Here is a 17,031-nt window from a genome sequence, read left to right as displayed (position 1 = left end):
GTCAGGATCCTGACACACTGTGAGACCCCACACACCCCTGACAGGATCCTGACACACTGTGAGACCCCACACACCCCTGACAGGATCCTGTCACACTGTGAGACCCCACACACCCCTGACAGGGTCCTGGCACACTGTCAGACGCGACACTCCCCTGACAGGTTCGTGATACACCATGAGATGCCACACACGCCAGATAGGGTCCTGATACTCTGGAATTTAGAAGGATGCGAGGGGATCTGATTGAAATATATAAGATTTTTAAGCGATTGTACACACTAGAGGCAGGAAACATGGTCCTGATGTTGGGGGAGTCCAGAACAAGAGGCCACAGCTAACAATAAGGGGTAGGTCATTTAGAATGGAATTCAGGAAAAACTTTTCACCCAGAGAGTTGTGGATCTATGGAATGCTCTGCTTCAGAAGGCAGTGGAGACCAATTCTCCAGATGGTTTCAAGAAACAGTTAGATAGAGTTGTTAAAGATTGCGGAGTCAAGGGATATGGGGAGAAGGCAGGAACGGGGTACTGATTGTGTCTGATCAGCCATGATCACATTGAATGGCGGTGCTGGCTCAAAAGGCTGAATTGCCTGCACCTGCACCTATCGTCTATTATCAATTGACAAACCGTGAGACCCCACACTCCTGGCAGGATCCTGACAAACTGTGAGACACCACACATGCCTGACAGGGTCCTGAAACACTGAGACCCCACACACCGCTGGTACTGTCCTGACAGGATGTGAGACCACACACTCCTAACCGGATACTGACACATGCTGAGACCCTCACACCCCTAAACAGGTTGACACACTACGAGACCCCACATATTTCTGACAGGGTCCTGACACACCGTGAAACACCACACATGCCGGTTAGGGCGCTGACAACCTTTACGACCCCACACTCCCTTGACAGTGTCCTGATACACTGTGGGACCCCATATGCCCCTGACAGGATACTGACACACTGTGAGACCCCACACCCCTGACAGGATACTGACACACTGAGACCCCACACACCTGACAGGATACTGACACACTGTGAGACCCCACACACCACTGACAGGGCCCTGACACACTGTGAGACCCCACACCCCTGACAGGATCCTGACACACTGTGAGACCCCACACCCCTGACAGGATACTGACACACTGAGACCCCACACACCTGACAGGGTCCTGACACACTGTGCTCTCCCCATACATCCCTGGCAGAGGCCGGACACAGTGCATAACCCCACACACCCGACAGGTTTCGAACACAGTTTGAGATCCGACGCACCCCACCCACCCACCCACAGTTCATGTTCTGATCAGCAAATCTGCTGCTTTGTATTTTGATTCAGTGATGGTGGAAGGGGAGGGTGAGCTGTATTTCCCCGACCTGTTCCTTTGACAGAATGACCACCACCTTCTTCTCTATCTCCATACGCCACATCAACACAAGGGATTAAAAGATACTTCCTTAGGAGCAATGATATCTGTGGCAGTAGTGAGATGTTGTCCAGTACGGGACAGTTGGGGGTCAGTAAACTACCAGCGAAATACTCACCTTCACAGCACAGTTAATGTGGAAATGTGATGATCTGGTGTTTATCTGGAACAGGCCTCTCTGTCCAGTCAGAGGTCTGTTAATCAAATTTACTTTACTGTACGAACAACCATTGATGAATCCATCAATGCAACAGCTCTGAGCTAACTCTTGTGTGCTTAAATACTGAGTTCTGAGCTGAGGCATCTAACAGTTTGTCCACTGTCTGTTCCCATGGAAGATGTCCAACAGAAACACAAGGAGACTCTGCGGGCACAAACTGAAACACTGAGAGTGAACACGATCCTGATGAGGGAGAAGGTGAAGGTTTTCCAGCTGGTTGATCGATACGCTGAGCTCACGGTCATTTCTACTGTTCGAGACCGGCTAATGGTGGAACATGAGCTGCTGGCAAGAGGCAGAGACCACGAGGAGTGGAGAGAAAAACATCTCTGCGGAGAGCTGGAGAAACTCCAGATGGATCAGTTGTTCCAGAGCAGCTTTTCCCAAACTAACTCCAAATCTGGGAGTTCAGCAGCAGTGGCCGGAGTCCCAGGGATCGGGAAAACAACAATGGTACAAAAGATTGTTCATGACTGGGCCACAGGGAAAATATACCAACAGTTCCAGTTTGTCTTCAGTTTCAAATTCCGCGATTTAAACACCATTAACTGCAGAATAAACCTGAAGGAACTGATCCTGAATCAGTATCCTTACTTTGGGAATATCCTGAGAGAGGTCTGGAAGAACCCAGAGGGATCGCTGTTTATATTCGATGGTTTGGATGAATTCAATGACCAAATTAATTTTTCTGACAGTCGGAGAGACACGGAAACTCGGTGCACGTGCACAGATCCTGAATACAAGTGCAAGGTGTCTGACATTCTGTACAGTTTAATCCAGCACAAGCTGCTCCCAGGGTGTTCAGTGCTGGTGACCACCCGTCCCACTGCGTTACATTTATTGGAAAAGGCTGAGATCGGTACCGAAGCTGAAATCCTGGGATTTTCAGGTGAGGAACGGAAGGAATATTTCATCAAACATTTTGAAGATCAGACGGTGGCGGAAGCTGTTTACAAACACGTGGAGGAGAATGAGATCCTGTACACCATGCGCTACAACCCCTCCTACTGCTGGATCCTCGCTCTGGCACTGGGCCCCTTTTTCACACAAAGAGTCAGGGACCCACAGCGAGTTCCCAAGACCATTACCCAACTGTACTCCTACTACATTTACAACATCCTGAAAAACCATGGCCGTGAGATTGAGAACCCCCGTGATGTGTTACTCAGGGTTGGTCAGTTGGCCTTCAGAGGAGTGTCCGAGAGGAAGATTGTGTTTACAGATGGAGATTTGATCAACTACAATCTGCAGCCTTCCCGGTTCCTGTCCGGGTTCCTGATGGAGCTTTTGGAGAGAGAGGATTCTGCCCGGAGCGTGGTGTACACATTCCCACACCTCACCATCCAAGAGTTTGTAGCTGCAGTCGCACAATTCCTGATCCCAGATGGCAGAGATATCATGAAACTCCTCACTGAAGCCCACTGTGTGAAGGATGGGCGATTTGAGGTATTTCTCCGTTTTGTTGCTGGTCTCTCCAACCCAGTGACAGCTCGGGGCCTGGAGGAGTTTCTGGGTCCATTTCCCAATGAAACAACCTGCCGGGTGATTGACTGGGTGAAGGAGGAGGTTAAACGCCAGAGTGGAAACACAGAGAGTAAAGCTGGTAAAAGGAGCCTCCTGAACACATTGCACTACCTGTTTGAGTTTCATAATCGTGGACTGGCTCAGGCCGCACTGGAATCTATGGAAACACTTTCATTCTGTGGAATAACACTGACCCCGATTGACTGCGCGGTCCTGTCTCATGTCATCGGACTCTGTGATACAATAAAACACCTCGACCTGGAGTACTGCCTCATTCAAAGTGAAGGAAGCCAGCGACTGGGACCCGGGCTGCACAAGTGCCAGGATTTGAGGTAACGACTTATCTCTCACTCTGATCTGTGAAACTGTTCCATTTTGCTCTTTCAATGTCAAGGGATTTGGTTAAAACTATAGTAAATGAGCTTCTGAAGAATTGTGACAAATGCCCTTGTGATTGGCCACTAATTCCCCAAGTACAGGAGGTTACTGTGATTCCTTGTGAAGGGCTGTTAGAGACTTTGTCAGTTCAGAGAACACCGGCCTTTGGTTTAATGATAATAAATCACAGGACTGGCCGTGTTTTTCTCAGCCTGTGACACGTCCATTGACAATGTTCCTTCTCACTGCTACTGACACCCAGACCGACACTGACTGCAGCAGGTGGGTCAGAGCTTCACACCCCCTTCCCGGTGAGGGACAAGAGACCGTCAGCAGACTGCCCCAGTGAGAAGTAAAGAAATACCATTGTGAGATTGTCCTCCCCTGCCCGTCCCCTTGTGTGACTATCACCATCAGTCCACCTGTGTGACTGTGCTCACTACCAGATACCCCGACACCATGGGCACATCTTCTCTCCCGACTGTGGCCCTCAGTTCAAACCCACCTCTTCCTTGCAATCTTTTTCTGCATCCTCTCGTCTTGTAGGATTAACTTTTCCCATCCTCCTTCCTCCTGTGGGATCTCTCTTCCCATCGAGTTTTCCTCAGGTGCGGGCTCTTCCACCATTCCCATCGACAGTCTCCCAATCATAAATTTTCCTCACTGTGGGACTTTCTTCCATCATTCATCCCTGCCCCTTCTGATGCTCTCAGGCCAATAACACTTTTCTAACTGCCAGAAATGAGACAGAATATGTGTATTTTACAGGGTCACAACAACAGATTAAATTACTGATATTCGGTGAATACCCTGGAGCTGGGCAGAGAGGGACGTTGACAGTGATGGGAACACCGATCAGTGATTTACTGAAGGGTATCGTGGTTCCTGAAATACCTGATTGAGAGTAATTCCTTCAGACCCTCATCAATTCATCCATTTGTTCAGCAATCTGTCTGTTTGTGTTTAGACTTGCGGGGAATGAACTGGGAGATTCAGGAGTGAAACTGGTTTCTGCGGCTCTGAGGAACCCGGAGTGTAAAATACGGAAACTGGGGTAAGTACCAGTCTGTGGGAGATTGTGTTTACAGTCACTGGGTGTCTGACACTGAACATTAATGTGATCAGTAATTGAGATACAGGTAAACTCTGGGAATTTGTACTACCTCCTCTCTCAGTGTCCTTCACTTTCTCTCATCTCCAGGTTGGACAATGTCGATCTTACAGTTTCTGGCGCTGAGAATCTTGCCTCCGCTCTCGGAACAAACCGATCACTGATGGATTTGAACATGGATCGTAATAAACTGGGAGATACAGGAGTGAAACTGGTGTCTGTGGCTCTGAGGAACCCGGAGTGTAAAATACAGAAACTGGGGTAAATACCAGACTGTGGGAGATTGTATTTACAGTCACTGGGTGTCTGACACTGAACATTAATGTTATCAGTAATTGTGTTACTGATAAACACTGGGGATTTGTACCGTCTCGTATCTCACTGTGTACTTCACCCTCACTCTCTGTCATCTGCAGGCTGAGAGATATCAGTCTCTCAGATTCTGGTGTCGAGGATCTCGTCTCCGCTCTCAGAACAAACCCATCACTGACGGAGCTGGATCTGAGTGAAAATAAACTGGGAGATTCAGGAGTGAAACTGGTTTCTGCGGCTCTGAGGAACCCGGAGTGTAAAATACAGAAACTGCTGTAAGTACCAGACTGTGGGAGATTGTGTTTACAGTCACTGGGTGTCTGACACTGAACACTAATGTGATCTGTAATTGTGTTACTGATAAACACTGGGGATTTGTACCATCTCCTGTCTCTCTGTGTCCTTCACCCTCACTCTCTCTCATCTCCAGGCTGTACAATGTCGGTCTCAGGGATTCTGGCGCCGAGGATCTCGCTTCCGCTCTCATTACAAACCCATCACTGACGGAGCTGGACCTGGGATTAAACTCACTGACAGACCGATCTGTCCCCGCTCTCCGCCGCCTCATATTGACCCTCCCGAGTCTGGAGCGGATCTGGTGAGTGTTTGTGTTAATGTTCAATGTGATGAAATATCAGCGGATCCGCGGGTTTTCTGGTGATATTTGTCTGTGAGTGTTGTTGAAACATTAACCCCGGTCCCCTGTTACTGACACTGTTGTGTAATCAGTTTATTTCATCTTTATTCTCCCATCTGTTTCAGGCTGCACTGGAATCGGTTCAGTCCAACAGGAGAGAGGGAACTGAGATCACTGCAGGAACCCAGACCAGGACTGAGAGTGGAGTTGTGAAGATCTGAATGTGTGAACAGCCCTGCTCGCTGGATGAGGACATGTTGGCCGATTTCCTGCAATACACGTTTACTTTCTAACTGTTCTAACAGATCCTGGCTTCAGCCGAGCTCTCTGTGATCTCAGAGGCGGTGCCGCAGTGACATGATTCCGCGTCCTATCCAGTTCACACATTCCTTAATTTGCATTTGTCATGATGAAATCAATAAACCGCTGTAACTTCCTGCATTCCTGAGTCTCACTAGAGGAGACCTGGAGTTACTGCTGCCCCCCGCATTCGGTGAACTGCAATAATGGTTCTGAGCTCCTCACACTGGTACAGCAGCGTCTCAGAGATTAGGCGCCCACAGACAGTTAATGCCTGTAATGTCTGTAATTCTGTAATGTCAGACGTGATTTCACTGGGTTCCCAAGTACGAATGGGATGCGGGATGGAATACCGGCATTCAGCACAGGGTGAAGCTCCAACCGCATCGTCCCATCACACGCTCCCGGGGTCAGACCCAGAGTGAAGCTCCCTCCACACCGTCCCATCACACCACAGGGAACCACACACACATTGAAACACACACACACACACACACACACACACACACACACATACAGAGGGAACCACACACTCACAATGAAGTGGTACAGCTGCGCCTCAGTTCCAGGCTGAGATTGTCCAGTCCCCTGGATCTCTTCAGTCCCCATCCCCATCAAGGCTGACCACCGCTTCCTCGCACCCGAGATACACCCACTCTCCGGACCCCAACCTTAATGAGCACTCTCCTGGCTTTGCAGACAAAATCAACAAAAGAGACTGGAAGCTCATATACGGTATACTATCAGACTTGCGTCCACAACGGTCAGAAATAGCAGAGGGTCAGACACAGAGTGTATGCCCCTCCGCAGGGCCACATCACGCTCTCCACGGATCAGATAAACAGTGAAGATCCCTCTGCAATGTCGCATCACACAGTCTCTGTGTCAGACGCAGAGTGAAGCTCCCTCCGCATCGTACCATCACACAATCTCTGTGTCAGACAGAGAGTGTGGTTTACTCCACATCGTTCCATCAGAACCCTCCAGGGTCAGACACTGAGTGAAGCTCCTTTTATATCCTCCCATTACATACACCTGGGGGTCAGAAACACAGTAAATCTCCCTCTCCACCATCCCATCACACACTCCCGGGTTCTGAGACAGTGAAGTTCCCTCCGCACCATCCCATCGCACACTACCGGTGTCAGACACAGAGTGAACCTACCTACACCTCGTCCCATTACACACTCCCAGCGTCAGACATTGAGAATCTCTGTCCACACCATGAAATCACCCACTACCCGGGTCAGATACCAAGAGAATTCCCTCCACACTGTATAATAACACAATCGCAGGTCAGACATTGAGAAAATCTCCCTCCAGACTGTCCCATCGCACAATTCCTCTGTCAGACACAGAGTGAGGCTCCCTCCACATCACCCATCACACACTCCCGGGGTCAGACACAGAGTGAATCTCCGTCCACATCATCCAAACACACACTCGCAGGGTCAGACACAGCGTGGAGCTGTTCTGAATGAGCTGGGAGAAATCGGGGAAAATCTGCTGTATAAGTTCGTGAGAAACTTTGGAGATGTTTCGAATTGTCTCTTGGACATATAAGTGAGCGGCTGTTTTAGCGTGGATGCTTCGCTTGGAGTTTTTCTGCCAGTTTGGACTGGGTTCGTTGACGGCTGCTAAATGCCGGGCTCCCAGCTGCAGCTGCTGGCAATTCGCCAGGAGACCGGTTTGCTCCAAACAACGGAGACAAACGCCATTGTTCTCCCATTAACATCGGGACAACGTCCCTCCTCTTTTATTGTCGTGATTCTCGTTCGGTGTTGGAGCCGGAGCATCTGTTGAGAAGTCTTGACTCCTCACGGCCTGAAGTTCTGTAGGACTAACGGAGCCTTTCCTGGCGTTGAAATTTCTGGCGCCGAGCCTGCAAGATACTGTCGAGTACAAACTTTTCCGGCCAGTTACTCCACTCGCTCCAGGACTTTATAACCGGCACATCCGTATATCTCTAGATTTGGACGTAGTGTCAGCATGCCGGTCCGTTCTCCACGGAGTTGCAGGCCTTCGGGGAGTTGGACAAAGGCGGCTGCAACTCCAGCCTCGGACAACGCCTTGTTTTGGTCGGTGAAAGGGGAACGCGAGTGCAATGTATTTTGAATCTAAGAACCGCCCTGCAAAAAATATGTGGCGTCTATGGAGGACTTGTTTGGGAAAGGTGGTATTTTGGCCACAGAGAATGAGTTCGGGAAGGTAGTGTTTTATCTAGAGAATGATGAGTTAGTACACCGGGATCTTAGTTGGGGGGATCACGGTGGAAAACATCCTTTTAAACATGAAGCTGGTGACATTTCCACGCAGCTTAACGGACACGTTTAATCCCCAACGATGTCCTGCTTCCCGCACTAGACAGCTTGGGACAAGTGCGGTCAGATATAACTGACATCAGACTCAAATTTAAGAGACGCACCCTCCGTAACGTAATCTCTTTCCGGCGTCAGGTGTTCATGCAGCTGGAAATGGAGGACGACGTTGAGGGCCGGTTTACTGTCCGGCCCGAGGGGGTAGACTATCAGGTGTATTGGAACTCTGAGTGCCCACGGTACCATGCGTGCGGGGAGGTGGGGCACTTTCGGAGGGACTGTCCTAGCACTCGAAAACCCAGGGAGTCCACTTCGGGAACTAGTGCCTCAGCTATCTCTGCCCCTGATCCCATCCCTGCTCCTACACCTGTGCCGGCCCCTGCTCCTGCCCTTGACCCTGTCTCTAACCCTGTCCCTGTTCCTACGTCTATTCCAGTCTCTGCTACTACCCCTGTGATTCAGGCGGGTGCTTCTGGGGCCCCATGGGTCAGGTGGGGCACTTTCGGAGGGACTGTCCTAACACCCGAAACCCTAGGGTGTCCACTTCGGGCACCAGTGCCCCAGCTACCTCTGCCCCGATCCTATTCCTGTGCCTGCACCTGACCCGACCTGCTTCCTGCTCCTATTCCTACGTCTGTTTCAGTCCTCATCTGCTCTGAACTGGGATCCAGGCACTGGCGCTGTGAGAACCAGCTGCTGGAGGAAAGCCGACTCCGAGCGTTCTTGGTCGCCTGGAGGGAAAGACAGGGTTAATTGTTTTTATGTCGGGAGTACACTGAGACTGAACGGTTTGAGAGAACATTTCCTGACCCAGTGTATCGGAGGGGTCGTGACTGTCACGTGACATCACTGCCCACTACCCGGTCGGAAGGCACGTCACCTGCCAATCAAGGTTTGACCCCTCCTCGCCCATCAATGCACCGTTACGGACCCGCAGGTTTCGTTCACTGTGGACTGTCACTTTAACAGAGCGCTTCAGTGAGGCAGGACTATGATGTTGTTCACTGACCGACTCGCAGCTTGTTTACCTTTAAAACAAGGACGCAGACAGTCACGGTCAGGAGTCGGAAGAAGAGAGAGAGAGAGAGAGAGAGAGAGAGAGGAGCGAACCTGGAAAAGGCAGCAGTTCCAGCTTGTCGAGGCTGGGGATTTGGAACTCTGCTAAACCCACAAGGGTGCGGTGATCATCGATCCGGAGCACTTCGGATGTGTGGCTGTCACTGCATAATCCAAAGGAGTGGATCTGGGAATGTCCTGTGGGGCCACTCGAAGTTACCCCTTGCCTGGGTGTGTGATGTGGGAACCCCTTGAAGACGGCATCCCTGTGACAGATCACTCTGGTGGTAATTCGTGTGTGGATTTGGAACGGCTCGACGGAGGATCTTCCACCACTGATATTTATTAATTACCACCGTGGAATTCGGCGTGATTGCCTTCTCTCTACGTTTTACCTCTCGTTATCATCGCTGTGTGTATGTTATGCTGTGCTTGCCAAACCATTCCGAGCACGTCTGCCTTTCTTTAGTTCTGGACAGTCACATACAGCGTTAACCTTAGAAATAGTTAAGTGTAAGACTTCCATTAAGATATATCACTTTCCTTCTCACTCTGTTACATGTAATGCTTGGCGAGTGGCGTGGATCCGAGGGGTAGACTGTATTGGAGGGGTCGTGACTTTCACGTGACAAACCTACGCACTACCTGGTCAAGGCACACCACCTGCCAAATACACACCTCACCATTGGCCCCTTTAATTAGCCTTGTACTTGGCCTCGAGCAATTGGCCTTTGTAATCTGCTTAACTCTGCTGGCACGGAGCCTTTGGCCCCTCTATAGATTACCTGGGCTGGACCCTCCATCCCTGTGCACTATAAAGGGTGCCGCGTGTGCTTTCCCTTTGCCATCTCCGAGAGACCACCCTGCTTCACTCCAGGCTGAGAACCGTGGAACGGCGCTGGAGAAATTGTTAGTGAGCTGTGCATTGTAGGATGGGAGCGTTGATTACTCTCTTTAATAACACAGAGCTGTGCCTGCACAGGGTCAAGGGCTGGCGGATATCGTATAGAATTTTCCTTTGTGTGTTTGCGTGTGTGCGCGCGTCCACTTTGTTCCCAGGCGATTTTCCCACGTTCGTTAGTAATTGTCCGTGTGTGTTTTATTGCCGAACCGACTTTCCCCACGACTGCTGTAAATTGTGCGTGTTGCTTCTGTTGCCGTTTTCCCACGTTTGCCTTCTGTAAATAAAATCATTTTCTGTCCAAAGTCCTTGCTTCTGAGACGTATCGAATCTGTTTCCCCACTTACAACACTTGCTCAGCCAATTTACATTTTTTTACGTTCATGCAATATGGGTGTTGTTTAATCGGTTTGGCTTGACCAATATCTACGTCATGTACTGCAAACGCGGTTTGCTTGGGAACATCGGGAAATAAATCCTTAAACTTCAGAATTAATTCTTTCAGCTGTTGTTGCTTTGGCTGCAGATGAGCCAACTTGTTATCAATGTTTTCCAGAACAACCGAGTTCATTAGCCTAACTGGGACCACGTTTGGCTTGTGAAAAGTCTCAGACGAGTCGATTGTTTCATTCTCAGGGTTGCCAGATTCATTTGTTTTGACAACAACACTCACAGACGGTGCCTGCTTGTCAAAATTAGGCTTTATCATATTTATGTGTACCAACTGTGTTAGTTTATGTCAGTCGGGCGTTTTAATAACATAATTCACATCATTAATCTGAGAGACTATTTCATACGGTCTGTTGAATTTCGCCTGAAGTGGATTTGTCAACATTGGAGATAAGGTAAGCACCTTATCTCCCACCTGGTATTTTCTTTTGCAAGCCCGCTTATCAAACCAACACTTCATTTTGTTTTGAGAAATCATTAGGTTTTGTCTCAATAGACTACAGGCTTGATGTAGTTTATTTCTGAACTTCAAAACATAGTCTAACAAGTTAACAGGTACATCCCCATCAATCCACTGTTGCTTTAACAAGGTCAAAGGTCCCCTCACTCTCTGAACAAATACAAGTTCAAATGGACTAAAGCCCAGTGATCTCTGTACCGACTCTCTTACTGCGAACAAAAGCAAATGTATTCCTTCATCCCAGTCTTTTCCATTTTCAACATTTTAATGTCATAATCATTGTTTTGAGGGTAGAATGAAATTTTTCTAAAGCCCCTTGTGATTCTGGATGGTATGCAGATGTTGCAATTTGTTCAGCTCCCTGCTGATAAACTACCTGCTGGAATAATCCAGATGTAAAATCACGTCCTTGATCAGACTGGATTTCTTTAGGCAAACCAGAAAATGTAGAAAACTTGGTAAGAGCCTTCACCACAGTTTTAGCTTTAACATTTCTGAGAGGTATTCCTCTGGGAATCCGGATGCAGTACACATAATAGTTAGTAGATACTGATGGCCAGCTTTAGTCTTTGGCAATGGGTCAACACAATCCACTATAAATTTTGAAAAGGGTTCACCGAAAGCAGGTATAGACCACAGTGGGGCACTGGGGTGACCTGATTAGGTTTAGCCACAACTTGACAAGTGTGACTGGTTCTGCAAAAGCTCATAACATCTTTCCACAGATTAGGCCAGTAGAATTATTTCGTAATCCTGTTTACCGTTTTATTCACTCCAAAATGGCCACCTAAGGGTATACTGTGGGCCAAAGTTAAAATTTCAGCCCTATAAACTTAAGGAACTATAACTTGGTGAACAATTGCCCATTCCTCACTCGCTGGTATAGCAGGTGGCCTCCACTTCCGCATTAACACACCATCCTTGAAATAATACCCTGCTGGCACTTTGATAATCTCATCATCTGAGAGAGCTGTTTCTTTTAAAGCTTCAATCTCAGGGTCTTGGTTCTGTTCTGCTATCAGCTCGTCTACATCGGCAGACAATTTAGCCAAACTTCGAGTTCCTGTGCAGGAAGGAAAAATGTTAAAATCCATCTGTGGGTCGTCAGTGGTTGGGTTAGTTGTTAACTGCACTGCAGGAACAACTTTACCATCTGCCAGTTCATTCCCTAACAGCAAACTAACATCTTCCACCAGTAAACTGGAGCATAATCTGATCTTAACAGGTCCTGAAACGAACCCTGACAGTAAAGTTACCTTGTGCAATGGCACGGAAACCATGTCGCCCCCAATGACTTTAATAAGACTTACCTCACCAGTGTTAGAATCATCACCAAACTTTAGAACACTGTCTGATATAAGTGACTGAGAAGCCCCAGTAACTCAAAAAATGTTCACTGTTACCGGGGTTGACACTTCCTTTACTAATATAAACCCATCTGACATAAAATGATCTAATCCCTTCTTAACTCGGTCAGACCTCTCAGACCTTAACTGAACCTCAACAGCATGTTCAGAACCCAGTGGGTTGATAGCTGCTTCAACATACTGACCACGGGCATTTGGGACTGCCTCCTTTTCCTTTTTCATCTTCAGGACAGAACAGTCAGCCATCACATGACCAGCTTTCTTACAATAGTAAGAAGTAACCAGAATATTTCTCCTTCAACTGTTTCCCAGACTCCTGCGAAGTGGCAGCATCCTTTTCATCTAAATATGTCTTTATGTCATCAGGGACGCACCTTTTGAATTCTTCAATTAAAGCCAACTCTTTCAAGCTGTTAAAATCATCATTCACATTTTTATATGTGCACCAGCGGTCAAAACACACAATCTTCTCATAAGCAAATTCCATAAAAGTCTGGTTCACGGATTTCCTCAAATTTCTAAACTTTTGCCTGTATGATTCTGGGACCAACTCGTAGCTTTGAGCACAGCCTGTTTCACTATGTCATAATCAGCTGCTTCATCAACTGTCAAAGGAGAATAGGCTTGCTGAGCCTCCCCCTTAATTACACTTTGTAAGAGAATAAGCCAAACCTCTTCTGGCCACTTTAAACTCTGAGCAACCTTCTCAAAATGATGAAAGTATTTATCAATCTCTGCCTCGTCAAATGTAGGGACCAATTTAACTTCCCAACTGGCCTCAAATTTATCACCAGAGAAAAACGCTGGACTCCTTTGCTGCAACCTCTTTATCTTTTCCAGCTCGAACAGCCTCTGTCTTTCTGTTTCCTCCCTCTATTTTTCTGCCTCTTCTCTGTTTTTCTGCTTCTCTAGCCTCAAACTGCCTCTGCCTTTCCGCAGCCTCCAGTTTAATTTTTCTCACTTGTACTGGAGCTCAAGCTCACTAGGTTTACTTTCAGGAAACACCTCCAACTCCTCCACTTTAAACACACCCTCAGATACATAATGTTCAGCTATTATCCTCTGCATCTGTGCCCTCCTCATTGTCAATTTCACCTTAGCAAGTTTTACCCTTCTAGCAAGGCTCAACAACTCAACCCTTCTGGCATCCTCTAATGCCTCACAGGTTGGTCAGCATCCAGACATCTAACAGCATCCATTGCTGCTGATTTTCCACACACCAATAAATGAAAAGGGATGAAATTGATAATTAATGAATACGCCCCCAAATCTGTTCATATACTGGATGCAGGCCCCAATTTTGTTACGAATCATAACGTTTTAGAAACGAACCAGCAGCAATAGACTATACCTGGAGTCTGTTTTTGATCTTAAAACTATCTGTATTAGAATCTACTTGTAATATAGTAACTAAAGCAAGATAAACAAAAGTTAACAGTGTTATGTGTATATATGTGTTTAAATAAAACTCCCAAACTATTGAGCTCTGGAGAAACAAGGCTTGGATTCTTGAGATAGCAAAGTATGAAAGTTCAGGTGATGAGAGAGATATTTGTAATCCAGGGTAAATGTTGAGAGAAGGCAATTATGTTGAATTCCACAGGTTCCATGGTGGTAAAACCACACAACAGTCGCTGTCGATTTTATTTGTCGTCATTCCAAACCCTCATAAGATTTATCACCGAAAGTGACTTGTCACAAGCGGTATCGTCTTCAAGTGAATTACCACACCACACCCAGGGAAGGGTTAACACATCTGTGGTCTTCATAGGACACCCCAAATCAGATCCACTCCTATGGATCAAACGCGGTGACAACTACATATACGATGTATGGTGAATCGATAATTAACCCACCCTTGTGGGCATAGGAAAGTTCCAAACAGTGACCCTTGGCCTCTAGTTCCCTGGTTTCGATCCTTCCATTTTTCCTCCTTCGTCTCCGTCTGACTCTGATTGTCTGTGTCCTTGGTTAAAAGGAAACAAGCTGCGAGCAATGTAAACAAGCTGCAAGTCAGACTGATTCACCTTCTTAATCTCTCTCGCTCTCTCTTAAAATGACAGCCCACAGCAAACGAAACCCAGAGATTCATAACTATGGCCACTCCCCATTGTGAATTGACTGGTGAGCCAGTAGTTGGGACGACTGAGTGAATCCCTTCCCACAGACTGAGCAAGTGAACGGCTTCTCCCCAGTGTGAACTTGCTGATGTCTCTGTAAGTTGGATGATCCAGCGAACCTCTTCCCACATTTTGAGCAGGCGAACGGCCGTTCCCCTGTGTGAACTCGCTGGTGTTTCAGTAGTTGGAATGACAGAGTGAATTGTTTCCCACAGACTGAGCAAGTGAATGGCTTCTCCCCAGTGTGAATTCGCTGGTGTGCCTGTAGGGTGGAAGATTGAGTGAATCTCTTCCCACATTCTGAGCATTTGAATGGCTTCTCCCCAGTGTGAACTCGCTGATGTCTCTGCAGGTGGGATGACTGAGTGAATCCCTTCCCACATTCTGAGCAGGTGAACGGCTTCTCCCTAGTGTGAACTCGCTGATGTACCAGTAGGCAGGATGAATCCGTGAATCCCTTCCCACATTCTGAGCAGGTGAACGACTTCTCCCCAGTGTGAACTCGCTGATGTTTCTGCCGGGTGGATGAATCAGTGAATCCCTTTCCACAGACTGAGCAGATGAATGGCTTCTCCCCAGTGTGAACTCGCTGATGAACCTTCAGATGGGATGACTGAGTGAATCCCTTCCCACATTCTGAGCAGGTGAAGGGCCTCTCCCCTGTGTGAACTCGCTGATGACTCAGTAGGCTGGATGACTGAGTAAATCCCTTCCCACATTCTGAGCAGGTGAATGGCCTCTCCCCAGTGTGAACTGGCTGATGATTCTGTAGGTTGCATAAGTGAGTGAAGCTCTTCCCACAGTCTGAGCAGGTGAATGGCTTCTCCCCAGTGTGAACTCGCTGATGACTCAGAAGGTGGGATGATTTAATGAATCTCTTCCCACAGACTGAGCAAGTGAATGGCCGCTCCCTGATGTGAACTCCCTGGTGAGCCATTAAGACTGAGTGAATCCTTTCCCAGAAATTCAGCAGATGACCAGCTTCTGCCTGGTGTGAACTGACTGGTGTGTCCACAGCTGGGAAAACTGAGTTAATCCTTTCTTACCCACAGAACAGGTGAATGGCCTTGCCCAGTGTGAACTTGCTAATGTACCTTCAGTTGAAATGACCGAGTGAATCCATTCCCACTGTCTGAGAAGGTGAATGGCCTTTCTCCTGTGTAAAATGATGGACATGCCAGTTGGTCAGTTAACCGAGTGAATCTGTCCCCACTGTCTGAGCATGAAGAATGGTCGATTGAATCCCTTGCTCCACTTCTTAAATATCTAGACAGAGACAACAAAACTGGCGTGTCATGTTTGAGCTTCCTGGAGACAAATTCCTTCTTGTATTTAACCTGTAAAAAGATTTGCAAAATCCATCAATGGGTGTAGGACAACATTTCAGATGAGATTACTTGAGTTGCCAAGGTTTGATCTGGTATCACACTGTTACAGTGAGGTTCAAAACAAGCTGGACAGAGATATCATCTCCTGACTGGGCAGAGTGCTGGTATCTGCAATGACCATCAATTCTCTGATGCTCTTCCTGTCTCTATAAGAATGGGGCTTTTGGCCATCTCCAATTTGAACCCTCGCTCAGTTTGACTCTCTCCATTGGTATTATTACCTCCTCCTGCTGAGCTGCATGGGTGCCTGGCCCCACAGTAACTAAAACAGTCTCACACAAATAGTCTTTCTTGACGTGCAACTGTGATTTTCTTTTATGTATTATTAACTTAACATGCCACAGTTTTAACACCATATAAAAAATTCCTGCTGAGATGAATGGTTGGTCCGCACATCTGTTAAAAAGGATTTAGAGTGAATTTTTGTATTATTTCAAGTTTTTGTCACAGTCATTGAAAATTACAACACAGAAACAGGCACTTTGGGCCATCTAGTTTATGCCGAACTATTTAAATTGCCCACTCCCATACCCTTACCATCCAGGTACCTACACAAACCTCTTAAATGTTGAAATGGATCTCGCATGCACCAGTCGTGCTGGCTGCTCATTCCACACCCAGATGACTGTCTGTGTGAAGAAGTTTCCCCTCATGTTCCACATAACATTTCACCTTTCACCCTTAACCCTTGGCCTCTGGTTGTAGTCCCACCCAATCTCAGTGGAGAAAGCCAGCTTGCATTTACACTATCTATGCCCTCTATCACAATCAAATCTCACCTCAATCTTCTACATTCCAAGGAATAAAGTCTGGACCTGTTCAATCTTTCTTTATAACCCAAGTCCTCCAGACCTGGCAACTTTATTGTGAATTTTCTCTGAACTCTCTGAACCTCTTTTACAGCTTTCCTGTAGGCAGGTGACCAAAACTACACACAATACTCTAAATTAGGCCTCAACAATGTCTTCTACAAGTGAACATAAAATCCATCTATTGTTGTCAGTACTATGGTTCATGAAGGCCATTGGGCTGAAATCTTTTTTTCTGTCTCT

The 17,031-nt window shown here is 47.3% G+C and overlaps 2 protein-coding genes across 6 annotated transcripts in view; one reads left to right on the top strand and one right to left on the bottom strand.

The window, feature by feature from the left end:
• Positions 1–6,060, top strand: part of LOC132388477 (NACHT, LRR and PYD domains-containing protein 3-like) — a 45,611-nt gene extending 39,551 nt beyond the window's left edge. For all 3 annotated transcript variants that reach the window (XM_059960816.1, XM_059960815.1, XM_059960817.1), the window contains 6 exons: positions 1,776–3,513; positions 4,527–4,613; positions 4,761–4,931; positions 5,087–5,257; positions 5,413–5,580; positions 5,745–6,060. In XM_059960816.1, coding sequence (XP_059816799.1) covers positions 1,776–3,513; positions 4,527–4,613; positions 4,761–4,931; positions 5,087–5,257; positions 5,413–5,580; positions 5,745–5,832 — 2,423 coding nt within the window. In that variant the 3' untranslated portion in view covers positions 5,833–6,060. The remainder of the gene's footprint in view (positions 1–1,775; positions 3,514–4,526; positions 4,614–4,760; positions 4,932–5,086; positions 5,258–5,412; positions 5,581–5,744) is intronic.
• The window catches only part of LOC132388478 (zinc finger protein ZFP2-like), a 44,338-nt gene that overhangs the window by 20,490 nt on the left and 6,817 nt on the right, over positions 1–17,031 (bottom strand). For 2 of the 3 annotated variants that reach the window (XM_059960820.1, XM_059960821.1), the window contains exon 2: positions 13,205–15,928. The exons of the other annotated variant lie outside the window; for it this stretch is intronic. In XM_059960820.1, coding sequence (XP_059816803.1) covers positions 14,566–15,528 — 963 coding nt within the window. In that variant the 5' untranslated portion in view covers positions 15,529–15,928 and the 3' untranslated portion in view covers positions 13,205–14,565. Of the gene's footprint in view, positions 1–13,204; positions 15,929–17,031 lie in introns of those variants that run through there. 3 annotated transcript variants of the gene reach the window in all.

This window comes from Hypanus sabinus, unplaced genomic scaffold (assembly GCF_030144855.1).
Source record: "Hypanus sabinus isolate sHypSab1 unplaced genomic scaffold, sHypSab1.hap1 scaffold_333, whole genome shotgun sequence".
Classification (NCBI taxonomy): domain Eukaryota; kingdom Metazoa; phylum Chordata; class Chondrichthyes; order Myliobatiformes; family Dasyatidae; genus Hypanus; species Hypanus sabinus.
This window is presented reverse-complemented; position numbering and strand designations above follow the sequence as displayed.